This window comes from Suricata suricatta, chromosome 6 (assembly GCF_006229205.1).
Source record: "Suricata suricatta isolate VVHF042 chromosome 6, meerkat_22Aug2017_6uvM2_HiC, whole genome shotgun sequence".
Classification (NCBI taxonomy): domain Eukaryota; kingdom Metazoa; phylum Chordata; class Mammalia; order Carnivora; family Herpestidae; genus Suricata; species Suricata suricatta.
In genome coordinates, this window is record NC_043705.1 from 83,865,459 (window position 1) to 83,893,413 (window position 27,955).

Below are 27,955 nucleotides of genomic sequence, written 5' to 3' on the forward strand. Positions count from 1 at the left end.
GTGTCTGGGGCCTGATATTTGGCCAGGTAAGGAGACCTTTATTTTACCATCTCTACCATGGGTATAATTTTCAGAAAAGAAAAAAAAAGACCTCCTCCCTCCACAGCTTCTGGGAAGCTCAGTGCTCAGTGCTCTAAAATGCTCTTACCAGGGTAAAGTTTGATTTCCAGATAAGCACCTCATCCCTGCAGCCCCTCTGGCCTCCCTCTCTCCTTTCTGGGAAGCCAGCTGGGGAGCAGATCAGGGTTAATTACAATTCTGCTTTGTGCCCTAATGTCCCACTGCGGAATATGATCGTGACAGCAACAGTGTGAAAGGCAGGGAAGCCGCTGGCCTCTCCTCTGCCTCCTGCAGACAAAGGCACTGCCGGTCCCCGGGGGCCTGCCGCTGGCTGCTGGGCCGGGGTTAGGTCATCCATTAGCTCTCCCAGCTTGGAATGCTAGATGGTCGTGGCTGTCAAGGGGGAATGAATCACTGTCCACATGGGCCGGTTACTCCCCGTCTCCAGGGTGGGAGGCCTGTTCTCTGAGATTGTGGGGAGGGCGGCAGGTGGGGAACCCCAGCCCACCCCAGAATGGCGGAGCAGCACATCTTTGCATTCTGGTTTTCCAATAAACTGGGCCAGGTCACATGGGTTTCTCCTTTCCGGGATGTTCTGCCGGAGCCCCCTCCTGCTGGCTTCGCTCCACGGCTGTGACTTGCCAGCGATCCACAGCCAGTGGGGTGCATGCTGGCGGCCTGGGACGCCCCACCATTCCATGTGCCCTGGCCACGACGGGACACAGACTCGGGTTTAGTCAAGTAGTTGTGGATATCAAATATCCCCTTTTTGGTCCCCCTCCTTCCTGTCCCAGCCTCATCAAGACAACACCCCATCCTGCTTTTTAGAAGAAAAATCCATTTTTTTCTTCAGCTTCCTCATCTTGGCAAAACGCTAGAATTGCATTTCACTTCTTTGCCACAAAAAACAGAGAGGGATCTTCCCCTAAGTTTTTATCATCAATGCCTTACCTGGCACCCTAAATTAAGATCTCATTTCTACCAAGGGACAGCTCATTTTCAGAAGGAAAAAGCCATCAGGCTGGCCTTCTGTTTTGCTGAGCATTTTAGATTTATTTGGAGGAGGGGGTCAAGGCCAGATGACATTTGGCCACCCCAGCCACTCCTAAGTGGCCCCATTCCTCCAAGCTGAAGGCGGGCCTTGTCACCTGCCTGCATTTTTAGTGCTGTATTGTGGTACCTCCCCTCCCTCTCTGGCAACTCTTTGTCACGAAGGACTAAAAACACCTAAACACGATCCTAACCCGGGACGCCTCAGTGGCTCCATGCGTTGAGTGTCTGACTCTTGGTTTCAGCTCAAGTCATGATCTCAGGCTATGCGAGTATGGGTCTGTCATTTTCAGCCAATGGTCTTAACACATGGAAATACCTGCAGGAACATATCCTGAACTGTTTGCAGTGTCCTTTCCAGTGAGGGTCCTAGCATGGAGAATTTTATATAATGCTTAGATTTTAATAATATATTTTTACAATGATCATGTAATTCTTCAGAAATCAGGGAGTCTCAAAAAAATAATTTCAGGTCTCTACCTAGTTTTCATAGAACCGATAAGATAAATGACAGGGACATTGGAGCAGGAGGCCTGAGCACCGTGTTGTCTGTCATCTTGGGGAATGTGTCTGAGCTGGACTTGAGAACTGGCTAGCACGTCGAAGCATTAATCCCTAGGACTTTGGATGGACTCCTGATACTTGGGAAGGGAAAGCCCACTCTTCTTCAGAGGGACGTGAAGACTACAATTACAACAGGCAGATCTGGCCTCTCACTCCTCAAGCTCACTCATGGCGGTGGCCCAGGTCTGTCCTAATGGGGTGGCCGTTCTGATCCTATTCATCCCTTCAAGGGACAGGATCCCACTGTTATCAATCTTCCTATCTGCTCCAGTGAGACTCCACCCAAGAAGATTAGCTTAAAAGTGAAAGCTGGGCATTGTAAGCTCCACTGCCCTTATTCCAATTTGGGGGTGAGTGGTCAGCCCGGTGAGACCCTGTCCCAGGAGGTGCCCAGTGGCTCACCCACAAGGCTGCGGTCACCAGTCTCCCATGACTCACCATGATCCCCATCCAATGGTGGGGCCAAAGGGACTCAGCTCTAGTCTCCGTGAGGGCAGATCTGCTGAGGCTTCCTGTCTTGGCCACATGTCCTTTTGTAGATTTAGATACATGATTGTGTGACCATGGAATGAAGTGAATTGTGATGCTTGACAGAAAGGGTGGGCTTGATTAAGGATTCCCTAGTCCCACTTCACCAAGTTAGTCCACTGGCTCCACCGTTGTGAGAAGCTGATAAAGGTATCCAGGCAATCAACATTACCTAGTTACTCAGTCCACCGAGACATTTACAACTCCTGACGAGGCTATGCTATGGCTATATTTTTTGAGAGTGAAATAGCAGTGTCTCTGGGCTCCTGCCAATAGTCAACTGAGAGGCTGGCTACCATTTTTATTCTCCTTGCTGGTAACCACTCTTGCGCTGCTCCTTTCCCAAACCACGACCCTCCTGTCACCAGGAGCTGTTCGTCCCCTGCCAGCAAGGCATCTGGGGACCTGACACTCGGCATTCCTTTCCTGAGACCTTGAGAAACAGCTGACCGACACTTTGAGCAGAATTCTCTGTGCTAGTTGGTTAGAGTGGGAGGAAAGAAGACAACTCTCTCTCTTTCTTCCATAAGCCTGACGGGGGGAACGTCTGAGCTGGAACAGCAAGATGTACACACAGAATTAATCACTGTAATTATAAAAAGGGTTGGTGGTTTGGGACTTTTCTTCAGAGCTCACATTTAGTAGAAAGCTGTCTGGCTGTGTCATGACCACAGAATGTGGTATGCCACACAAATGGCCTGTGTGTGGTTCTTTGTACCCACCCTGGCTGTTCTGAGTTGGGAGGGAGTGTGAAAGTGAATTAAGAAAGACAATTGAGTGAAATCTGAACTAAAGCTCTCTGTATTTTGATGGACCTATTTGAGACTGAAATTAGTTTAAAGGCCATTCTTTCATGAGATCATCCATCCTTAAGGACATGTCCCAAACTGATCTCAATTTGACTGAGTTACTGTATCACCAAAAAATTAAATTTCTCTCAGAAAATGGTCATAGAACCAAGGCTCATCTACACAGTAAAGTATTGCTCACAAGTGTTCATAACCAGGATGCCCACTAAATAGATGGTGAGAGTTCTTACTTCTGACTGACCCCAAATGTACCCCTGATTTGGATGAAAACAAAATTATTTGGGGGATGGGGAGGTGTGAGCAAAAGATCCTTAACAAGTCCCTAATAAGCTACTGAAACAGCATATATTCCCAGACAACTTGCTTCTAGTTTCACTAATTCAACAGTATCGCTGACAACATGAGGCCCATGTTTCTATTCTAAATGAACATGGAAATTATAGATCATACACATCTGGAAAAGTCATTAAGAAGAGCATCTGCTTGCCATGTTAACACAGAAGAATGTGGTTTAAGAAAAAAAAATTAGAATCTGTGTTTCACTGAGTAAGACAATCGGTGCTGGATTCAAAAGGAAATAATTCCCTTGAGTTTGTGAGCATCTGGCCAGCTACACTGTTGGGAATGTCCCCTCTCCTAAGGCACCAGGTCCGGGACAGGTAAATAGATGCACTCAGACAGATGGCTGGGTCCTGCCAGTGGGAAGGGAGTTGGGAACATCAGTATTTCTCCTTTGGTGCTTGAGATTCGACCCACAATTATGTGGTTCTTGTCACTTAATTTGCAAATACACGTTGTTTTTTAATGTCACAATATCCAACCTGGTATAGCAGAGCATAATACACTTGATGCCAAAGCCCTAGGTCCCAGTCCTGATTTCCCTCTATCAGCCCTGAGACCTTATCTAGGAAAGTCACTTAGAGATCTCTGAGCCAAGGCTTTCTCACCTGTGGCAGTGGGTAAGTCACCCTTCCTGTCTTTTAGGATCTGCCTACCACATGAGAATCTCTAACAAAGTACTTTCTAGACCGAGAACTGATATATAAAGGGAAGGCATTCATGGTTTTAAGGCTTCTGTGGTAAGAAATGAGAAAATCGCTAGAAAAGGCTTCCTTCTGATCATCTACCCACCTCCCAAGAATTCAATGGCTCCAGCAAATTATGCTTAGCAAGGTCTTTACAACTTTCCTCCCCATCTTTCTCATGTACCCACTTCATTTCTTGGTTCACAGACACTGAACTTGAACTCAGGTTCATGACTGAGTGTCTGCTAAGTCCCTGCTATGAATATGGCATCACTCTGTGAAGCAAAAGAGATGGGAAAAGAGGAGGCTATTGCTCAAAAAGAGCTTACAAAGGGCAGAGGCTCAAGGGGAAGAAGGGAGAGAATGGAGCCTAGAAATAAGACATAGTGTGAATTGTGGGTGCTTAGGGACCGTTTGTAGCAAATGGGCCTTAAGCTACCCCCAAATACTGTTGGAAATCAGGAACTATATAGAAATGGAAAAGGAACAAAATGGGAGAGAAGGAACCAGACGGAAAGGTTTGGGTTCTATCTTCAGGTTACACTTTCTCAAGCGACTCTCTCCTTCTCTCTGGGCTGTGGTTCCCACGCTGGCCACGGCAGAAGGCCCTTTCCAGCTTTCCCGTGCTGAGTTGCAGACTCCCCAGACGGGGAAGGCTGCAAACAATGGGGAGAATTCTGTCCTCCCCCAAAGCTCACCATCTTGAGAGCTGGGTCACCACATGGCAAGCCTAGTGAGCAGACCACACATGGACACATGGCCATTTTGTGGCAGAAGGGCTGCAAATTACCTGGTGTGGCTATTAGAAGAGAGGCTCTCCCAGGGCTGCGCGCTGCAGCCGGCCACGGCAAAGGCGCCCCCGCAGCTGCCGTCCAGCTTCATGAGCAGGGCCTTGGCGGCATTCTCAGCGGTCTTCCGGCAGTCGTGAGCGCGCTGGAGCATCTGAGTGATATTGTCATCCCCTGACTGGTCTCCTACGTCACAAAGAAGCCAAAGAAAGGATTAGTCAACCAGGTCTATGTGAACCAAGTCTGGGAGTGAGCTTGGGTCATCAGTTCTCAGTTACTCAAGGCAGAGATGGAGAGAAACTAGCAGAAGATGACCAATGAAGAGATCCACATGCTGGGCTGGGCTCCATCCCTTAGAAATTGGACTAAGCCTGGCATATCTCTGCTCGAAGCTTCACTGTCCTCATTGATGAAGGGTTGGCCAGTGTGATCTCTGAGGTCTGTCTCGAGCTCTGACATGCTATGATTTTCTAATTATCCAGGCTCCTGATTTCTCCCCCTCAGTTGTAATCTACCATTTGGCCATTCTTTCCTGCGTTAGCACTTCCTTGTGAATGAGGTCCAACTGTGCCCTCGACACAACCAGAACTTTGCTTAGAGCTTTGGGTAGGGTAGAGAAACAAACCTAATAGCTCTGGGAAGCTGAAAGAGTGTTTTGGGGCCTCAGCATTTCATTCGAAATTATTTGCCAATCAGACTGGCAGCGTATTTTCCGTACTCGTGCTATCCCTTTCTCACTCGGCTTGGGCACCACCAGTGGTGAGCCCAAATGCCTCCAGGAGTCAGGTAATTGTTCTGGAGCAAGACCTCAGGAGTGGTGGGCACCAACACAGAACCGGACAGCAAATTTCCTGCCTAATATAGACACATTTTTGTTGTGTTTTAAAAACAGTACCGGCCAAATAAGTCAGCAGTTTGCTACCTCTGCAGCCTACATCCCTAGTCTTCCAAATATTTTCGAATGAAATTACATACCAATTATAACCAAAAATGGTAAATGTGGAACTAGTTGAAGTGGGCAAGGATGAAGGTCATACATTTGCTTCTCCCCCACTCTCCAAGCCCACTGCTGAGGCCCAAAAACACTCTTCCAGCTTCCCAGAGCATAGTTTGAAGACCACTGGTCTAAATCATCTAGAATGAATGTAATGAATGCCTGTGTAGTCAACAAAAACCAGAAAAGGGGCGCCTGGGTGGCTCAGTTGATTAAGCGTCCAACTCTTGATTTCGGCTCAGGTCATGATCTCGCGGTTCATGAGACTGAGCCCCACATTGGGCTCAGTGCTGAGCCTGGAGCCAGCCTGCTTCAGCTTTTCTCTTTTCTGCTCCCCCTCCCCTTCATGCACCTGCACATGGTCGGTTGGTCTGTCTGTCTCTCTCTCCCAAAAATAAATAAACTTAAAAAAATAAAAGAAAGAAACAGGAAAAAACCAGTGACTGGTACATGGGTAAATGGCAAAAATCAGTACATGCTCTGCTGTGCAACTATATGGCCCGTTAGAGCAGAATGCTGCCGTCGGCAGAATGTAAGGGAAATTTAATAGGGAACTGCTCACGATAAGCCAACTCACAGCTTTATGGAGAGTGGGGAAGAAGTGTGGGTGCATATGTCCCGCAGGGCTAAGCTTCCCTGGGCCCCCCTCCAGCCATTTCTCTGAAACATTCATGCCTCTCTTCCTTCCACAAATGAGATATTTTCCATACATCTCACCAACTGACTGCTCTTTCAATTCTGTTCTGAAGGAGGCATGATATTACTGACTGGCTCATTTTATAAATATATCATGAGCTACCCAGGATTATGTTAATACAAAGCATTTCATTATTGATTTTAAGTATTTTAAATGCAGATTTGTATAAGTCCTTCTAGCTCTTACCAAGTCACTGTGCCAAGTAGATACAAGGTACCTTTCCAGGACAGGATCCTCTGATGATACAAACTGGAACTAAGAGGATTGATTTTTCCCCTTTAATTGATCATTTTCCTTAATACATATATTTAAAAAAAAAAAGGAGATTTGACAGCAGGCCAAGATCATTTTAGGATCAGTTTAATATGAGGTATAAAATTTTATGGTTTAGTGAAAAGACCCTGAAAAATGAGGTTTCTAATGGAAATGCTGGCAGAGTTTCTACTTCTGGGCTGAGATGTTAATACTATTAAAAAAAAAAAAACTGGGGAGGGGAAAGGAGGGTGGCCACCCATACAAATGCTCCCTTGACTGGTAACTTGGTTATAAAGCAGGAAATTAATGCCCAGGATACTTCCTTTCCTTCAGATTTGCTTCAGACTCCTGGAGGGGTCAAAACCGAAGCGGGGAAAGCCTGTGAGTATTCAATGCAAATGCCACACCCCACACGAGGCGGGAAGGCTGGTGAGAATGTCAGGGTGGAGATGGGGACGCACCAGGGAGGTGCCACGATGCTGACCTTCTCTGCCAGGTGTATTCTGGAAGGACAGCCCCCTGGAGGCTCCCAGCCCTTGTTCCTTGACTGATGGCCTGGCTACGTGGCTGAGGACTCCTGGCTCGCCCACGCCACCCATGTTTGGCTCTGCCATTACACAGTGTTCTGGTTACCTGCTGTTGCTTCTCCCAAGAAGCCGCTACTATAAAGTGCAGGCTGAGGAGGCAGCCAGGCCTCAGCACTGTTTCTACTGTGTCCTCATCCCATTATTGCAAGGTCCAGAGCTGTGATCACGGGCCAAGTTTTAGCAAATGTTGCTAACCAGGATGCCACATTTAGCTTTTTTTCAATCATATATCCCTTCTGGTCACTCAAAAATGAGGGGTACTCGTGGGGGGTACTGCAGATCTAAAGGGACAGATTGGGCCAACAGGACACGTGACCCTGGGGCAGGGGAGGTGAGTGGGTCAGTGGACACCTCCGCTCCCCCACAGGGCTGGACTCCAGGGATAGCCCTCTGAAGCAGACGGCAGGCTGTGAAACCATCTCCTCTCCATTCACGGGGCACCTGGAGACGAGGTAGGGGGGACCCATGCTTCAAAACTATCCCAAAGAACAACCTGGGGGAAAAGCACAGCCAACAGAAGCAGTGAGTGCAGCAAAGGCCACGTGGGCAGCGAAGGGACCCTTAACAATCAGCCTCACAGAGAGAGGCTGTGGGAAAGTTGGTCCCTTTCATCATAAACTGTGGGCCTCCTGCTCCATCTGGTCCTCCTGTTGGCCCGGGAGAGTGTTTCCTAAGAGGGCCTGTTTGTTTTAACTTGTCTGTAATTCTGTTTCCACTCCAGTTCTTACTGCATTCAACATAAACAATTTACTCACTCAGTCATGAGGAAAAAACGAAAAACACACTTGACAAGCGCATTTCATGTTGTTGGGAGGTGTTCCAATGCCAACAGCAAAATGAGGGCACCATAGGGCCAAAGAAGCAGGGGACAAGAAGGAAGAGGGAGGGAGACACACTTACCAGGGGAGGACCCCACGCCGGCTGCCCGGAACTGCCCCAGGATGAGGCTCTGCTCGCTCTCGGCCAGTGCCAGGAGGAGTTCGTAGGCTTCTATGCACTGCTCACTGAAACAGAAGCACACAGCGTCATCAACTCCGGCAGAGGACGGGGGGCTTCTTCAGTGCAGCACTGCACCTCAGCCGTGCTGTCCACATACGCAAGGAAATATCCACAGATATTCCTGCACAAAGCCAAGGGTGCGCTTTGTTAGGTTGCCCTCCCCGACTTGTCACTTTGCTTAAACTTTTACTGTAAATTAGGATCTAGAAAAATACAGGAGTAGCAATAAAGGTGAGAGAGTTATGTTTATTGCCTCTTTGACGATCAGTGAAAAAGGAAATGTCATATGCCTGTGGTAGCCAGCCTCCAAGATGGCCCCCGTGATCCCATAGCTTTGTGTTATCTATGTCCTTCTTCACTGTACCAGAGTTGGTCTATGTGATTAAGAGGATCTGGGACATCATGTCCAAGATCAGGTTATTAAAAAGCCTGGTGACTTCCATCTTTTCTCTCCCTTCCCCTCCTCTCCTGGATCATCCTCTCTAGAGAAGGCCAGCTGCCATGCCTTGAAGACTCTTGGGCAGCCCCATGGAGAGACCCATGTGGTGAGGAACTAAGGCTTCCAGCCAACAATGAGTGAAGGATGGAGGACTCCACCAAACAGCTGTGTGAATGAACCTTCTTGGAAGCAGATCTGCCAGCTCCCGTTAAGGTTTCAGATGACACGGCCCTGGCTAACAGCTTGAGCAGAACCTCCTAAGAGCCCCTGAGCCAGAACACTACCTAACAACACCACTCCCAGCTTCCTGACCCTAGAAACAGTGCCGCAACAAACAGTGACAAAGGAAAGGAGGAAGGGAGGGGAGAAGGAAGGAAGCCTCAGAAAGACCTAAACCTTCAGGAGCCACTACCCACATGTGCTAATTAAAGAGTTTAAGTAAAATGAAGAATTCAGTTCCTCTGTTGCAATAGCCATATATCATATGTTTAAGAGTCACATGTGGCTAGAAGTTACCATATTGGACAGCACAGATAGAGAACAGGTCCTTCATCACAGAAAGTTCTATTAGATGCTTATAAAACTGCCCCTTGAAATGCATAAAATCTCTGACAAGTTTGGATTTCTAAGAGGAAGATATTAGTCTCTCTTCTTTTGCCTGTCATCACTGAACACACCAGGTATAGCACCTAAGAGTGACCCCTTCCACACCGCCACCCGTGACCCACATGGACCTATGTCTGCCCAGGAGGGGGAGCGTGTGTGTAATGCCTGAATAGTTCTGGACAGGCTGCCTGCAGTGCAAAAATCTCCCTGCTAAGCAAATAACTGATTAGCTTCTCTAAGCTAAGCAGGGGAAATGTTGCTTTATTCAACATTTAGTCATTAGACCATCTGTTTTTCAATTTTCTCTACTCTCATCTTCCTTCGCCAAGAGATCAGGAGCCATCACTAGCTCCGGGTGCCGGCAGTCCATGTTTCAGGGTAGAGACACAGCGACATTGCTTCACCCACACAGATCAAAGGCAGTCTCTGGCCGCAGAAGAGCCTATTTCAAAAGTTGTCATAGATGGATTATCTGTTTGCTTTGGTGTGTCTGTAAACTAGTGTGATGGTGCTCTAGCTGCGGTCTTTTATAATTTGGTTTGATTTTGTTGTTTGAAGATACAAGGCTTCTTAAAACATATTGATCTTCTCGGAGGATGTGGAGAGCAGGGCACAGTCACTACTCTGGGATCACAAATATGCCTAAGTGGTGCCACTAATTAAAATAACCCTCTGAAAACAATAATGCAAAGCTTTGTAGTTAGTAAACACATAGTAATTTAAAAATAAATTCCAGGGCACCTGGGTAGATCAGTTGGTTAAGTGCCCAACTCTTGGTTAGGCTCAGGTCATGATCTTATGGTTTGTGAGTTGGAGCCCAAATCAGGCTTTGCACTGTTGATGTGGCGCCTGCGTGGGATTCTCTCCCTCCCCTTCCCTCAAAGTAAACAATCTTTAAAAAAAAGTTTAAAAATAAATTCCAAAGCTGATGAGGCTGAAAAAACTGGTATATTCATATACCCTTGCTCATTGATGAAGGAACTGTAGTCACTTAAAGTGACTTGTTTGTATGGAAAAAAACCAGGAGCGTGCCTGAAGAGCCACGATAACATTCATATACTTTGACCTATAATTCTTGCTTTGGGGATTTTATTCCAAGGAAAATATCCAAAGGAATGAAGATATTATCTGTATTAAATTATTTGCCATAAAATTATCTTCTATATCCAAAGTCTACAAAAGTCTAAACGTCTTTTAGAGAAATGAGTAAATAAAATAACAATATATAAACTTGATGCAGGGGATACAGCCATTCAAAATGCACGCAGACTATTTACCAGCATTACAAAACTACCACAGATCAAAGACACAGAATATCCTAGGTTTTAACAATGTAAAATATACACAATCATGAATAAAGACTGGAAAGAATAACATAAATATATAAATGCAAAAATAAATATTTTGAGTGATATTACTTGGATGGAATAATATTTAAGTTGAACATGCAAGCAGAAATATACCGGTTTTCTAACGTCATACTCATTTCTTATTTTCTTAATTGCCACAAGAGTGCTGATGGATTTTCCCTGTGTATCATGTTATTATGTGTCCAACCCCCCTATGTGTTCTAAAAGCTTGTTTTCTACTTTTATGCGGGTTAAATGCATTTCTGAATTAAAATGCTCTGCACCACCCGTACACAGCCTCACTTCCCCACCTGTACTGCAGGGCCGGCCTCCCCCCCCCCCCCCCCCCCCCCCCCCCCCCCCCCCCCCCCCCCCCCCCCCCCCCCCCCCCCCCCCCCCCCCCCCCCCCCCCCCCCCCCCCCCCAGCCTCACTTCCCCACCTGTACTGCAGGGCCAGCCTCAGCGCCGTGGCATTGGATTCATACTTCCCCACCAACATGCTCATCCGTTCAGCGTTGCTCTTACATTCTTCCAGGGTTATGGTCAGGAGGTCATTTTGGGATTTGAGGTGTTCAATGCGGCTACAAAGGAAGCAAAATCTCTTTCACGATTTCACATTTCGGGATTACAATTCATTTGTCAGTATTTGAGTCGTCTCCTGTAGATCCAGGCCAGACATGTGTGTTAGGATGTGAGCTAGTCAGAGGTTTTAGCAAATGGAACTGACATGAAGTATTAAAGAAAGCAACTCTGAGTACAAGAATTGCTAAATTCTGCATGATTTAGGAACACACGGAGGTCACCTGGTTATTTCCTATTCAGCCATCAACACAGCATGTGCCAGGTATAGTGTGAGGCTCCGAGCATATACCAAAGGAAAGGAGCCAACTGCATGACCTCAGACCCTTCAATAAACCACCCTCCACAGGGACAAACAAAATATCAGTGCCATAGTAATAGCTACTACTTGTTAAACCCCTGCTCAGGCCCTCTAATGGCCTTTTGACTTAAGTATTATTATCCCCACTCTCAGAGGAGGAAGCAGAGTCACAGAGGGGTAAAGGACATTGCCCTGGGATTTGAACCAAAAAGTTTGACCTCAGATCCTGTACTCTTTACCACTCACTACAGGGCAGAAGCAAAAGATGAATCAGTTAGTAAGAAACTGTCCCTAAGGGCCTCTGAATGCGCAGTGGACCAGGAATCGTGGATTGTGTCCTAAGCTTCTTCTACGTTGGACAGTCCTATAACTGTTAACTACCAGGACGGCAAGCAGCAGGAACTTTATGCGTTATAGGAATCATAACTATAAATGCAGAGCAAATGAGTTAATGGCAAAGTCAGAAAAACATAAGCATTCAACTTTCTTGTTTTCTGTCCTAGGACAGAGGCTCTGGATGCAATGATTCATTTCCCATCAACACACCCATTTTTAGTACTCTGACCACCAAGTCTTCAAGACACAGGGTTTCACATATACAAAATGCAAGTGACTTTTGAAACAGTAAGAGGCTTGGAAGCCATTTGCCTTGAGGATCAATCTTAGGACCACATAGCTTAGAGACTGTGGACACACTCACCAACAGAGGAGATGGCTGGTGAGTGTATAATTAAGACCACTGTGAGACTTTGGCAACTCCAAGGTCAATTCAATGTAAGGTGCTATAAGAACATACTTTTCTCTTCTTGTTGACATTAAAACTTCTTGAGACAGTCCCCACTTTCCTTTACACTCCACCTTGCTCCAATGTACGTTCGGACCCCACTAATTAGGTGAAACTCCTTACCCAGCTCCCAGACTTCCATGTGACCAATCCCCATCTCAGGGGCCCTTCTCAGGCAACACCCCACTTACTAGGCTACTCCTTCCTTCTCTCTCATTTGAGTCATAACAGATCTCTACTGGTTTTCTTCCTGCCTTGAAGGATATTTCTTCTGTCTTCTTTGCTGGCTCCTTATTCTCTATGAAATCTGTAAGGGTTGGCATTACCTCGGGACTCAGTCCTGGGTGCCCTTCTGTATCAGCACCTCACCCCACCCCAGGTTAATTTTATCCAGTACCATGACTTTAACAGACATTTATGTTTCTATGGCTCCCAAATTTCTCTAGCCCCAACCTCTCTTCTGAGCGCTGGTCTCACATCTCCAGCTGTTTCCTGAACTTCCATTTGGGTGTCACAACAGCACCTTAAATTAATATTATCAAACGAGACTCCTGATTTCCCTCAAACCTTGCCTTCCCCCATCTTCTCCACTCAGTAAATGCCACCACCATCTTCCCAATGATACAGGTGAGAAACATGAGAATCTTCTTTGAGACCATCCCTTCCTCTAACATCCAGACCTACTCCAACTAGTTTCCATTTATTCTACACCACCAAACACACTGACACCCATCACTTCGCATCAGCTCCATTTTGGCCACACGAGGCCCTGCAGTCATTGCTCTGCTCCCACTCTTGCCCCGACCCCTTCCATTCTTCACACCTGAGTCATCTTTCAAAATCTAAATCATGTCTATTCTTCTGCTACTTAAAACTCTTTAATAACTTCCACTGACACTTAGAATAAAGAATGGACATGGATTCCAAACCTCAAAGTCTATATCCCACCAAGCCTTGCTGACTCTGCCACCTTATTGCATGTGACTCCTTTCATCCACTGCATTTCAGTTCTATTGGCCTTCGGACAGCTTCTACTTCATGTCAGCCTCCTTTCTGGCTGTAAGGTTGTTAAGCTGGTCTCTAAGACTCTTAGTTTGTCATATGGCTGCTTCCTTTTTCCCTTAAAACCTCAACTTACAGCCTCATCTTCAGATATGCCTCCCCTGGCTACTTATCTAAAATTAAACCTCTCCCCTCTTACTCTATCACAGTGCCCTATTTACTGGGAGTTTTCTTATGATTTCACTTGCTTTCTTCTTACATAGCTTCCCTACCATAATATAAGCTCCATGAGAGCAGATACCTTGTCTCTTTTACTTTCCCCTGCATGACCAATAGCTTAGCACAGAGTAGGTGCTTAAAACAGATTTGTTAAGTAAGAACATACTTTTGAGGAGGTATGACCCCCCCGCCAACCACACACAATCACAAAACTAAATGCTTTCATTTTTGGGGGTGTAATAGGGCCTCCAACTTTGAGATAGGTGGTTTAATAACAGACATGAGGACTTACTGGTATATTACTTCTAATATTATTCCCAAGTTCTAGGTCATAGAGAGGACACTGGAGGGGAGGCCCGAGGGCAGGGGTAGAATCCCAGCAGGGCTATTTAACAGCTCAGGACTCAAGGCAAGTCGCTCGACACCGAAGCCTTTCTTATTGGCAAAATGGACTATTCTTTCCTCCCAAATTGAAGATTAAGCGGTTGTCTGTGAGAACCCTTTGTAAACTGTTTAACACTGTAATAACGTGAGCTACAAGCACCAAATATTTCCCCTTCCTTTGGTGTCTCCTAGGTGCGCAGAACTTAGGAGAAACGAATGTCTCCCAAGTTCAACCACAAAGCAAGCTTGTTAAATCAATCCCAGAATCTGTGGAGAGGAGATCCTCACTCGACAGAGGGTCCCTGAAGGCATCTGACTTTATTAAATTGCAGAGGGCATATCAGATTCAGTGCTTAAGCATTCCCTGGCCACGGTACTGAGATGGCTGCTTCTTTACTGCTCCAAGGTAGTCATCAGGATTGTCACTTTTAAGTATTTGGATTTAATAAGGAAACCATTTAATTTCCAGATTTAAAATAACCTAGATTGCTGCATTTCCTTAGTCCTCAAGCACTATATTAAACAGCTTCCAATCAGGGAGGACTAATATGATAATTCAACTTATTTAGGTTTGCCAGACACAAGGGAATGGCATTAAGCCATGGTGGGTGGACACTGGCATCCACATTTCTTCTGGGTTAGTTCATAAGCCTTTCAAATTCTTACTACGGACTCCCGCTGAAGATTGGTAGGTCAAGGCGGCCTTACCGCACTTGGACAGGATTTAGCAGTGCACTCAGTCCCTGCGGGACGCATTCTGAGTCACGGCGGTTTAGCATGGTTTGGCCCCGGTCCTTCTCCTTTGCTTTTTCAGCAACTCTCATTGCTGGGATGACCTACAAGCCAATCTTTGCCGAGAGGCTTGAGTGCAAACTTTAACTACCTCTGTTGTGAGATTTGAGAAGAATCCATAAAACTGGTAAAAATGTCTAAGTAGGACAGTTTGACCTACTTAGAAAATTATTCTCAGTAGGCCTAAGTAGGATAGAATGTAGGGACTGAGGGTTGTGTACACTGCATAGAGCACAAATAAAATTGGGCAGCCCTCCAGAGGAGCAGGGAGGGCTAAACCCAGCATGCCTGGTCAATCCCAGAATCCCTCCATCAGACCGCCTTTGCTAGCTCCTGGTCGCTCCAGGCGCCCCTCGGATGCTGACTCAGCATTCCAGAGCTCTCCCTGTGGTTCTTGGCAGCACAGGCCTGCACGCTAAGTAGCCATCTTCTAGTTCTGACCTACTTGTCATTCTATACAACTGCTCCCAGGACTTGCTACATAATTTGCTAGGGCCAGTGCCCAATAAAAGGTGGGGCCCTGATTCATCAATTATTAAGACTTTAAAATGGGGACAGTAGAGCAGTCGAGCCAAGAGTGGGGTCCTCCCAAACATGAGGCTTGCACGTTTGAAAACGCAGGTCACACAACGCCCTTGAAGCCAGTCCCTACAGCTGTAAGCACTCCTCTGATGAACAGGAAGGTGGGAGCTCCCTGCCCACCAGCCTGACAGCATCTCTCTATGTCACAATTCATAAGCCAACTGGAATTGATTTTTGAAAGGGAAAGGAGGGCCGTTCCCCATTCCCCCACACCTTCCCAAAGCAACCACTCAAATATCTAGGATTTCTCCTTACCTATTCAACCGCTCTGTTTCCACCTCAAACTCTCTAATTTTGCTTTCCGAGATGGCAGATCCATGTGAGTAGAGCGTCTGGAAGATCTCCTGGATGTTGGAGCAGTCCTGAAGAGAGTGGGCCAGGTGCTCCGCCACACTGCTGGATACCTGCCAGGTGAGCACAGATCTCCCTATGGACACTGTCAACTTTGGGGACCAGGCATGCTTTGCATACTAAAGAATTTAAAGCTGATATCCCCTGACAATCAGGGACCAGGAGATTTACCCTGATCTTTCTGTTTGTATAATATGATTCTGTGATACAATGTTAACTGCTGTGAAAACAGTACATAAACAGAATCAAAATACAGAATCAAAATGTACCCTCCAGGCAGTGTGCCACTTCAGAGTTCCTAAATTTTGGGAAACTGAACAGAGTCTGGACTCCTTTCCCTTTCCTGAGGTCTCTGTCCCTCCAGGTCCTGTCTCTGGCTGCTGCAGCCCAACAAAGCAGCCAGTTCCTTTATTTCCATAGTTTCGCTTAGGCACCAAATCTCGATGCATGCAATTGTTCCCAGTACAAAATTCTAAATTAGGGCCTTAAAAAAATACTATTCAGGCTTTCCCCACCCCTGTGGATCAGGTAACTGGCTATCTCAGGCTCACCCCCAATCTTAAAAAATATTCCTTAGGGAAATCAAACTACTTCCTTTTCACCATCCATCAGCTCTTACAGCCCCAAGGGGTTTGTAGGCTCTCCAGATGAAAACTCTGATACTAAGCGGGAAGATTCTAGTCTTTTTCGGCATTGGGTTACACTTCAAAGGCAGCACTCATCCTCACTGGAGAGCACGTTCCCTTTTAAGAGGCATGTGCAAAAGGTAAAATTTCTTTAGAGCTTCCTGACCCACTTGGTCTCTGGGGTAGCAGGGTGATATAAAGCAGGTACTTCAAGACTTTCATCTACATCACCAGTAAAGAGACCTAAATCATTTCTTTCTAAAAGGTTTCAAGCAGAGAAAAAGAAAAATTCCCTTAAAGCCGAACAAGTAATTCCCTGATGAAGAAACCACTATATATTTTAATCTGATCCTCTGGAAGGAAATGGGGTATGATTTATTATTATAATTAACTGGTTTACGGGAGGTGAGCTTGGGAAGTTCTGTCATCTATGAGCTGTGGCCTGTGCAGCTCTACGGGGTACTTTCTTGCCTTGCTTCTTATGAACACTCACCCCTATGCTACTGATTTCTGATCCCAGGACTGGTCGATCAGACGATGAAGACTCAGACCTGGTCTTCGATAGCTTCACCCTCTCCGCAATCTTGAAAAACAAAAAATTATCAAAAAATGACATATTTTTCTCTAGACACACGATTGAAACTGTGTTTCTACAGGGCTCCTGTTTAGCCATGGCAACTAAACTAATCAATACATTTCTTAAAAACAACTTGTCAATTTTTTACCACCTGCTTAACCCAGGACTTTCCAACCTTAGCACTAGTGACATTTTGGGTTGGATGTTCTTTGCTGTAGAAGAATTCTGCGTGCCATAGAATGCTTAGCAGCATCGCTGGCTTCTAGTCACAAGATGCCACTGGTACTCTAGTTGTGACCATCAGAAAGGTCTCCAGACATTGCCAAATATCCCTTGAAGGGACAGAATCACTTCTGGTTGAGAAACACTGGTTTGACCCAACTTATTCGACTTGATGGTTGAGAACCAACTTTCTTGTGGAGACTGGTAGACTACCAGGAAGAGTACATGTGTCATTTGACCAGTCTCTCTGGGGAAGACTCAACATATGAGCAGGTGTGGGGGTGCTTCTCTAATTGTCTCTAACTTCTCTGTACCCGGCAGAGTCTATTTGTCTGCAGGCAGGGCTGCTGGTCCTATGAGAAGGGAGAGCACGGATTCATTACTCAGGGTCCCCTACTGGGCTGAATCTCAGTCCTCAAGAACAACTATCCATCCACCCCTTACTATTGTAGAACCTGACAAAACATCTCATTTTCCACAACAACTTGACAGCCATGACCTGCTCCTGCTAGCTGATTAATGAGAGTTGGCATCCAGGTCACAACCGCGAGAAACTTAAAACTACCCACAGCCCCAGCATAGGAGGCCTGTGTGAGACGCTAGAGAAGAGCCCCCCAGGGCCCTGTGTGCTCATCACATGCCTGCACAATGGCCATGCTTGAGAGAGGCTGGTGCTTCCAGAGAAATGTCCCTGCACGCCCCTAGAGCTCACCTTGGCGATGGGAATGTCATTGCTGCTGCTGCTCGTGCTCAACTCCCCGGTGCTGGGGTTAACTGGGCGGTTGGTGGAAGTGAGGCGGCCAGGGCTGGCAGGCCCTGTGGCCTGCACGCTCTGTAGTCGTGTTTGCAGCTCTCGAACCTGAAATAATAATGTCTTTAGACACAGATTGTATTTTTTCCCTGGCCAAAGAGCAAAATAGCCACATGGGTGGATGGCTGAGTTCTCATTTACATTAGGAGATCAGCTTACTGAAAAGCTAACTTGGCTGAGTCCATGTAAAAATTGCCATACTCAATTAGACCTGCCATTGGCTGGCCATCATCTGTTCTTTACAAATATGATGTAAAAATGTGTTCTAAGGCTCTGGAAGCTTCCAGCAGAGGTGGAAGGACCATCTTTAAGGAATGTTTATTCACTGAACTTCATGAGCCTAAACATCTTAGGCACTGCAGATAGAGAATCCAGGATGAAATCGCCACTCTCGTGGAACTCAAAGCTCAGAGCGGGAGAGAACAAATAATTTCGATGCAAGTGCACGTTAATGTTATAAATATCCACCTAGGGTGCCTTAGGAAGCAAAAACGGGGAAGAATGCACCTCCATCTGAAGTCGACAGGGAAGAAGGGTGGTGCTGGAACAGAGTCTTTTTTTTTTTTAGTTTTAAAATGTTTTATTTATTTTTGGGACAGAGAGAGACAGAGCATGAGACGGGGAAGGGCAAAGAGACAGGAAGACACAGAATCTGAAGCAGGCTCCAGGCTCTAAGCTGTCAGCACAGAGCCCAACGCGGGGCTCGAACCCATGACCGTGAGACCATGACCTGAGCCGAAGTTAGAGGTTTAACCGACTGAAGCACTCAGGCGCCCCTGGAACAGAGTCTTATAGGTAACCTGGTAGTAACAGACGAGAGCAGGGGAGGGCTCTGGTGGTGCTATGGGTGAGCAGCAGTGAAGCTTGGAGAACCGCATGCACAGGAGCACAGGCAGCAGGGTGACACCCTAGGCCTGAAGAACTGCATGGTATGGAGGAGCCGTATGCACAGCACGGAGAGGAGGCCAAGGGGAAGACACAGGTGCACCTGAGCTTTTCCTCAGGCGACACCAAGAAGGGCTTATCCTGGGGATAGTTGAGTATCTCAACAGCCTTTCTGTATAGAAGAGAAACACAGGACCCTTTGAATTGTATTTAGAACACACATTTACCTGCATGGAATTTAAATGTCCAAACTCCCTTCTCTTCTCTAGGACTATGGGCTCAGCAATTTCCAAAGTGAGAAGTGTTCCAAGTAAGTGAAGGTAATTGTTCGAAATTGGTCTTCCTGATGACCTGGATCACTGCTTTATCATCAGGTACGGTGTCTACCTCGAAGGGCACCTGGACTATAGCACCCAAGGGGCCTTCCAAATGGGCACCAGGTCCTGCTGGGAAGAATCAGCACCGGCACATCTAAGGCAGTGCTTTCCAAACTTGTCAGTGCACCGGAATGTCAGGGAGGCTTGTTAAAGCACAGAGCACAGGGCCGCACCTCCAGGGACTCTGATTCAGTAGGTGGAATCTGTGTATCTACTAGGCTCTCAGGACCTGCAGATGTCCCCAGCCCACACCCTGAGTCTGAAGGGACTCCCAGGGTCACACAGCACCTCAGCCACATCCCTGACACCAAACCCTTTTCTAAAAGTGACTGGAAAGCCTTTCATATTAAATATCTTGGATGTCTCCATCCTGCTAAATTGGGAACCAAAAGTAATTGAAATTTCAATAATTCATCAACATATTAGAAGCCAAAACTGGAAAATTCCCTCGGAGCAAACTGCATTCAATAGTGTAACAACTACAAAGTGCCTAATGCTTTGCCGCAGCTTCCAGTAACTGTGGGTTGATGGAATGTGGGTCGTCCTCGCAGTATGCCAGACACAGAGCTGACCTCAAAATAGTTTAAAAACTAGAAAAACACGTGCTTGTTAAAGCCAAATGGTACTGCTGGGGAGAGATGACAGGGCTCATTCTGGAGTGGCCCCCAACAAATCAAGAAGAGGCAGAGCACAGATGCTTCCTTACACTGCATGGCAAAGGGAGAGGGCCCACTTTCCCATCAAGCTGACTTCCTGGCACCTGGGAAAACTCCCTGGTGGAGGCCATGGATTTCAATTACTTATTGCTGTGTAAGTCTGATGAGGTCTTGAATAATTAACAATGTTAACACCACTCCAAAATCTAAAGAGTATCTGAATCATTCACAAAGCAATCAATGGTCTGTTCCCAGAATGCCAATTGGCTCACCTCATCTTACTTTTAAAAAATATATATAAGGGGCGGGCACCTGAATGGCTCAGCTGCCTCTTGATTTTGGCTTAGGTCATCACACACACACACACACACACACACACACACACACACACACACTCTCTCTCTCTCTCTCTCTCACACACACACACACACACACACACACACTCCCTCCCTCCCTCTCTCTCTCTCTCTCTCTCTCTCTCTCTCTCTCTTCTCCTCTCTTCTATCTCTCTCTCCCCTCTCCCTCTCCCCTCTCCTCTCTCTCTCCTCTCTCTCTCTCCTCTCTTCTATCTCTCTCTCCCTCTCCCCTCTTCTCTCTCTCTCTCTCTCTCTCTCTCTCTCTCTCTCTCTCTCTCTCTCTCTCCTCTCCCTCCCTCTCTCCCTCTCTCTCTCTCTCTCCTGGGCAATTTCTAAGGACCTCATTAAGACTACCTAGGTTATTGGGGCACCTGGGTGGCTCAGTCAGGTAAGCGTCCCACTTTGGCTCAGGTCATGATCTCATGATTCGTGAGTTCGAGCCCTGTGTTAGGCTTTGCTGTCACACTTCAAATCCTTTGGTCTCCCTCTCTCTCTGCCCCTCCCCTCTGTGTGCATGTGCATGCCCTCTTTCTTTCAAAAATAAACAAACATTAAAAACACCTGCCCAGGTTATTTTTAAAAAGTTTCTTCTTCTAATCACTAAAGTAAAACATGGATGCTCACTGTGGAAATTTTAGATGGCACTGAAAAATAAAAAGAGAAAATGGTCTTACTGTGTTTCCATGGCTTGTTTGTGCACAGGCACGCATGCTTAAAACCATTTCTAAATCTAAATATCCATTTTTTATTTAAAAAGTTTTAGACCCAGAGAATGTCTTTGAAAACTACAGAATGATAAACATGTTTATTTTTGGTCTACGCTTTATCGTTTAATGATAATTGTTAGGCAGTGAAAAAAAATCCAGCTGAAAGGAGTGAAGTGAGCTTGTTGTAAAGACAGACAGCCGGTTGGATTAAACAGCCTTCTCTCTTTTCTTGATTTGGGGGTAGGGCTTCATTAATCTAAATGAATAAATGCACAGAAATGAAGGCTACAACCAATTTGCTGATTCAGCGTAGGGGAGGCTTGGGAGAGGGGAGACAGCCCTGTGCTCATTCCTATTCTCACGGACTACAGCAGAGAGTGTCATGTGCCCCCTCCACCCCCAAAAGACAAGTCCAAGTTCCAAACCCCCAGCACTGGGGCATCTGGGTGCCTTAGTCGGTGCGAGTCTGACCCTTGGTTTTGGCTCAGGTCATAACCTCGAGGTCTGTATTTAAGCCCCACATCAGGCTCTGCACTGACAATCCAGAGCCTGCTTGGGATTCTCTTTCTCCTTCTCTCTCTGACCCTCCTTTGCTCTTTCTCAAAATAAATAAACTTAAAAAAATTGTTTAAAAAATAAAAATAACCTCCCAGTACCCATGAATGTGGCCTCATTTTGGAATATGGTCTTTGTAGATGTAATTAAGAATCTCAGGACGAGATCATCCTAGATGTAGGGTGGGCCCTAAATCTAATGACTGGTATCCTTAATAAGTAAAAGGAGAGGGAAATTTAAGACACAGAGGTACATGGGGAACCTGGCTGACCCAGTTGGTGAAGCATACAACTCTTGGTCTCGGGGTTACGAGTTCAGGTCCTCTGTTGATGTGTAGATATTAGGGGGAAAAAACAAACATAGAGGCACAGAGAAGATCACCAACTAAAGACGGAGCCAGAGATTGGCCTCGAGTCAATTCCAAGACCTACCAGAAGCTGGAAAGGCAGGACAGGATTCTGCTCAAGAGCCCTTAGAGGAAGCAAGGCCCTGCCTACATCGTGACTGTGTGAACTCCAGAACTGTGAGAGAATAAATTTCTGTTTTTCAAAGCCACTGAATTTGGGGGGGGTAGTTAACTAATATAGCCATCTTTCACTGAAAATATTTTATTAAAGGAAATAGGTTTTGTAAGAGTCACCTTGGGAGTCACCTTGGCATGGTGACCGAGCGGCCATTTTGCTGTGGGTTGGAAAAACACCGTGCACCGACGACCCCCACCCTCACCCGCAGACCTGGAATGTTCCGTGCCAGTTTGGAAACAGCCAATCATGGAGCCCCAGCTTCCCACCACCCTGACAGAAGAGGCAACCTATCCCATCCCACCACGTCCCTAAAGTGCCCTTATTTGGTGGTCTGCCCTTCCAGGACCAGACCAGAAATCTCTCACCCATAAAATACCTCGCCCCTCCTGTACCAGGTGCGACTTTCCCGGACTCTCCACTCCCTGGGCCATGGGACCTCACCCGGTAATTGCAGATCCCAATAAAGGCTTTCTTGGCTCCATAAGTAGTCCCTTTCCTCCCATCTCTGCCTCCATCTATTAAATCTTACAGGTTTGTCTCTACAAAATATGTGGTTCAGAGCCAGGGGGTAGCCATGAATTGCGGCTACCCTAAACGAGGAATCGATATTTGTAGGAAGGCCATTCATCACCCTCCCCAACCCTTCGCCACTGGAGTTCTTCAGCAACAGAACACAGAACGTGATTTGATTGGCAATTTCCCATCTCTCCTCAAGTAAGCATGTAGCCAGCACTCATCTAGATGCTGAGAAAAGAAGTCAATCTGATGCATATACTGGCAACATGGTAGAGTATGAAGGTAAGATTCTTGTCTTTTAGGGGCTTGGAGTCTAGCCAAATATACAATGTGAGGTGCTCTGAAAGGGGCAACAAGGAGCTTCACAGTATTAAAGAAACATCGCCTCAGTCTTGCCAGATTAGGAAACACTGGGATTCAATTTTGAAGGTCAAGTAGTTGTTTGGGGCTCCTGGGTGGCTCAGTCAGTTAAAGGTCTGACTCTTGGTTTCCACTCAGGACATGATCTCTCAGTTTTGTGAGTTCAAAACTGCTCACATAGCAGGGAGCCTGCCTGGGATTTTCTCTCCCTCTTTCTCTGCCGCTTCCCCACTTGAGCAATCTCTGTCTCTCTCAAAATAAATAACTAAAAAAAAAAAAAAAAGTCAAGTAGTTGTTCAACAAGCAAATAAAAAGGAAAAGGCAACAGGAACAGGGTGGAGTAGGGTGGGGAGGACTCTGAAAGGTTCAAGTAAGAAACTAACATTAAAATGCCTGAACTCTGCATTTCTCATTCATACTCTAATGACTCCCACAGGGAGTTAAGGGTCTTATAAAAATCATTTGATCAGAAAGAATGAGGGGTGCCTGGGTGGCTCAGTCGGTAAGCATTTGACTCTCCATATGGGCCCAGGTCGTGATCTCAAGGTCATGAGGCAGAAACCCCGGTGTCCGGCTCCACAGTGAGCATGGAGCCAAATTGGGATCCCCTCCGCCCCGCCTTCCTCCCGCCTCTTCCCCTCTTGTAAGCATGTACATTCTTTCAGAATAAACATTTAAAAAAAATAAAATAAAAGAGAATGACGTAAGTCAACAGGAAAAAGGAGGTAAGTCAAGAGATGTACTGATGGTTCAAGAAAAAGGTAAGGTTCAAACACAGTGAAATAGAAGCAAAAATGGTAGAATACACCCTAGACTGCACTGTAGTGCTGATGCTCTACAGCTGCACTGGCCACACGTGGCTTCTGAGAACTTGCAATGTGTCTCCTAGAGCCAAGAAACTGAATTTTTAACTGCATTCTATTTTAATCAATTCAAATTCAAATGTAAATAGATGTAGCCAGTAGCTATGGTACTGGTCAAGGCAATTCTAGAACTATTCAAGGAAGTAAAAAAAAAACAAACAAAAACAAAACAAACAAAAAAAAACAACAGAAAAACAAAAACAAAAGAAAACCCCAAACTGGTGGCTGTCGTGATTTAGTGAATCAGGGTGCTATTCAGCACAATGAGGAAAACATAAGAAGGAGCCGATTTTTTTTAAAGAGAAATAAAGACACTAGCTTTGGACTCGCTGAATTTGAGAAATCTCTGGGGGTATGTAAGTGAGGCTATTCAGTCAACAGTTAGAAATAGAACCCAAGGGAAGGAGAGCAGAACTGGGCATACAGTATGTTGCATGTGTACCAGCCGCCCAGGGCAGAGGCAGGGCAGTGGGCGTGGGAGGAGAGCCTGTACACAGTCAACTGAATTGAAGGATCAACGGAGGACAGACAGGAATGTGCTTTTGCTCTGGGAGAAAAGGAGAAGAGGTGAGGATAGGCAGTAAGAAAGGGGGGTTTGCAGACAGGAAGAGGATGGGAAACAGTAGAGCTCCATCCGATGTGATGTTTTTCTAGAGAAAAGAGGTAAAGTCCTCTGCTAGGAGTGAGGGAGGGAATAGTGGATACCAGAAAGGGGGAGGGAAGCTAACTGAGGCCCAAAAACAGAAAAAAGAAGAAAAAAAACCCTACAAACGAATGCAGCAGCACTGAGAATGCAGTGAGCACTTTCATTCAAGACGGTAGACTGAGTCAATGCATTGTTCTCTTCAAACTCTGGAAACCTCATGGAAAGAAAGGCAAAGAATTAAAAAAACAGATTAAAACCCTAACAGTTGAAAAGCACATGCTTAGGGCATTAGCAGAAAGATTTGGGCGCATTCTGTAAATGTAAAGAGGAAGGAAGAGGAATGACGGAAGGAACAGGATGGAAATGCTAAATTCTATCAAATACACGCAGGGAGGCAGCCTGTCTATCCTGGAGAAGGTTGGCAGGGCTTAGACGCAGCCTTGGCAGGTACTACCAAGGACAAGAATGAAAAGTAGGCTGAAAACAGGAGGAGTAAGACTGTCTGTACACAGAACAAACGACAATCTCCAGCACATGACAGCCTCAACTAAAGTAAACAGGCACTCCTCCTAAGAATGAAGAGAAATGCTGCATAAAGGAGCAACAATGAGAAAGAAATTAACTGCCAGGGTTAAAAGAAAGGCAGTGAAATCTCCAGGTGCCAGAAATGAAATAGGAAATCAGGCTACAGAGCTTAGGAGGGAGGAGGTGCAGCAGCAGCCCTGGGACTTCAGAGCAGGGTGCAGCCTGTGGGGCCAGCAGGGGCGGAAAGGCGGCCCCGCGAGTCAGGCTGTCTGCGCAGATCTTCCTCCTTAAGCCTGGAACCTTCCTGCCCTGCCCTTCCGGGACCAGTGCACTAGCATAAAGGGAGCTGCTGGAAAAGCCAGAGAGAAGCCCCAGAACTGTGCCCCCCCCCGGGGGGGGAGGGGGGGTCGACTGTAAGGAGCCAAAATCCCAGACCCAGGATGCCTTTACGAGTCCCAATCTACAGTATCTGTGTATGGCAGGGCCCCAATCTTTTAAATTAAGAGTGAACACTGGTCTGTATTTTGCCAGCCAGGCACTGCCTCTGAGACCTTATTTGTAAATCACCCAATATCACTGGGGGAACAAGAGGCATAAGGCTCCTGTGACCAGAAGCTGCTGGACATGGAGGGATGACTGCGGAGGAAGGACAATGACACCAGAGAGGCAGCAATCTAAAGCAGAGATGAAGCCACCCAAGAAGAAATGAAAATAAAGCAAAAGGCAAACTATGTCACAATCAGTCTGTTGAGGGCCCTTTGAGAAAAAAAGGGAATAATTTCTATAAAAAATATAAATTAGGAAACAGGGGTGCCTGGGTGGCTCAGTCAGTTGAGCATCTGACTTCAGCTCAGGTCACAGTTCATGAGTTTGAGCCCCGCATTGGGCTCTGTGCTGTCAGCATGGAGCCTATTCAGATCCTCTGTCCCCCTTCTCTGCCCGTCCCATACTCATACACGCATGCTCATTCTCTCTCTCTGTCAAAAAAAACAGTCTATAAAAATTAGATAACAAAACCAGGAAAGTATCAAACAAGAATAGGTGGATGAGAAAAACAAGCCAACTGAAAATGTAACCAATAAACAAACTCAATGTTCCGGTTAAAATCTAGACTGGATAAAACTGAAAACAGAATTAGTAATCTGAAACAGAGAAATTAAGTCAGAACCTAACACAGGGAGCTGAAGAGATACAAAATAGCACATGTCACCGAGACCACAAAAAGCCACACGGCTCCTACATAAATTTAAAGAAGTTCCAGAGGAAGAGAACGCAGGACATGATAGGGAATTAATATTTGAAAAGAAAATAGGGGTGTTTTCCAATCATGGAGGCAGACCCTGAGTCCAGATACTGAAGAATCCACATGAGGTTCTCACCAGGTGTGGCCGATTGCTGAGATGTCTGCAAATTCTTTGATATTCCCTCCATCAAGGGGTGGAGTCCAATTCCCCTCCCCTTCCCTGTGCCTGGCCTGAGGAACTGCTTCTATGGAACAGAATGTAGTGGAAGCCAGACCACACAGCTTTTGAGGCTCGGTTAGAAAAGAATAATCAAGACTGCCCACTTTCTCTTGGGATGCTGGCCTTACAAGCCGGCCACTCCACTGCGAGGAAGCCCGGCCACCTGCAGAGGATGCTTGCGGGTGTTGTGACCAACAGGCTCTGCTTAAGGTCTTACAGCAGACAGCTCTGCCCCCAGTCATAGAAGCAGGGAAGCCTCCAAGATGACACTCGCCCTGGCCACCATCTGACTGCAACCACACATGAGCCCAAGTGACAACTATCAACCGGAGCCCCCTGGTTCCCCAGAAACATGCAGATAGTAATCAATCATTGTTTTCCGTCCTTAAGTTTGGGGTGGTTTGTTATGCAGTATGCATGCAGTAGCAACACTGTGGTGCAAATGTGGGGGGTGGGAGGAATAAAGAGATAATCTTAAGTTGTCTGGTGGGACACCTAGCAATTAGGTAACAAAAAAACTAAAAAACTAAAAACTGTCATCCTAAAATTTAAAGCACAGCTAGACTATTGTGGCAGGCCAAATAATGGCCTCCAAACATGTCCACATTATAGTCTTGGAAAGCTGTGAATATGTGCCTTTACATGGTCAAAGGGAATTTGCAGGAATGACCATGCATCTCGAGATCAGGGAGAATCTGGAGATGGGAAGATTATCCTAGCAACTGGAAGCATCCTTGAAAGAGAAGCAGGATGGCACAAAAACAGACACAGAGACCAATGGAATAGAATAGAGAACCCAGCACTGGGCCCACAAATGTGCGACCAATTAATTTTTGACAAAGCAGGAAAGAGTATGAATGGAAAAAAGACTGCCCCTTTAGCAGGTGGTGCTGGGAGAACTGGACAGCAACATGTAGAAGAATGAAACCAGGCCACTTTCTTACACCACACACAAAAATAAACTCAAAATGGCTGAAGGACCTGAACGTGAGACAGGAAACCATCAAAACCCTCGAGGAGAAAGTAGGAAACAACTTCCTTGACCTCAACCTCAGCAATTTCCTACTCGACACATCCCCCAAGGCAAGGGAAATGAAAGCAGAAATGAAGTATTGGGACCTCATCAAGATAAAAAGGCTCTGCACTGCAAAGGAAACAATCAAAAAAACTAATAGGCAACCAACGGAATGGGAAAAGATAGTTGCAAATGACATACCAGATAAAGGGCTAGTATCCAAAATCTACAAGGAACTCACCAAACTCCACACCCAAAAAACAAATAACCCAGTGAAGAAATGGGCAGAAGACATAAACAGACACTTCTCCAAAGAGGACATCCAGATGGCCAACAGGCACATGAAGCGATGCTCAACATCACTCATCATCAGGGAAATACAAATCAAAACCACACTGAGATACCACCTCACGCCAGTTAGAGAGGCTAAAATGAACAAATCAAGAGACTATAGATGCTGGCGAGGGTGTGGAGAGATGGGCACCTTCCTACACTGTTGGTGGGAATGTAAACTGGTGCAGCCACTC

At 46.2% G+C, this 27,955-nt stretch overlaps 1 protein-coding gene across 1 annotated transcript in view; it reads right to left on the reverse strand.

Moving 5' to 3' along the window:
* MCC (MCC regulator of WNT signaling pathway) overlaps window positions 1-27,955 on the reverse strand; it is a 257,976-nt gene that overhangs the window by 29,116 nt on the left and 200,905 nt on the right. The window contains exons 7-12 of the mRNA XM_029942717.1: window positions 17,882-18,028; window positions 16,864-16,953; window positions 15,649-15,797; window positions 11,191-11,331; window positions 8,258-8,361; window positions 4,827-5,010 (exon numbers count right to left, since the gene is read on the reverse strand). Coding sequence (XP_029798577.1) covers window positions 4,827-5,010; window positions 8,258-8,361; window positions 11,191-11,331; window positions 15,649-15,797; window positions 16,864-16,953; window positions 17,882-18,028 — 815 coding nt within the window. The remainder of the gene's footprint in view (window positions 1-4,826; window positions 5,011-8,257; window positions 8,362-11,190; window positions 11,332-15,648; window positions 15,798-16,863; window positions 16,954-17,881; window positions 18,029-27,955) is intronic.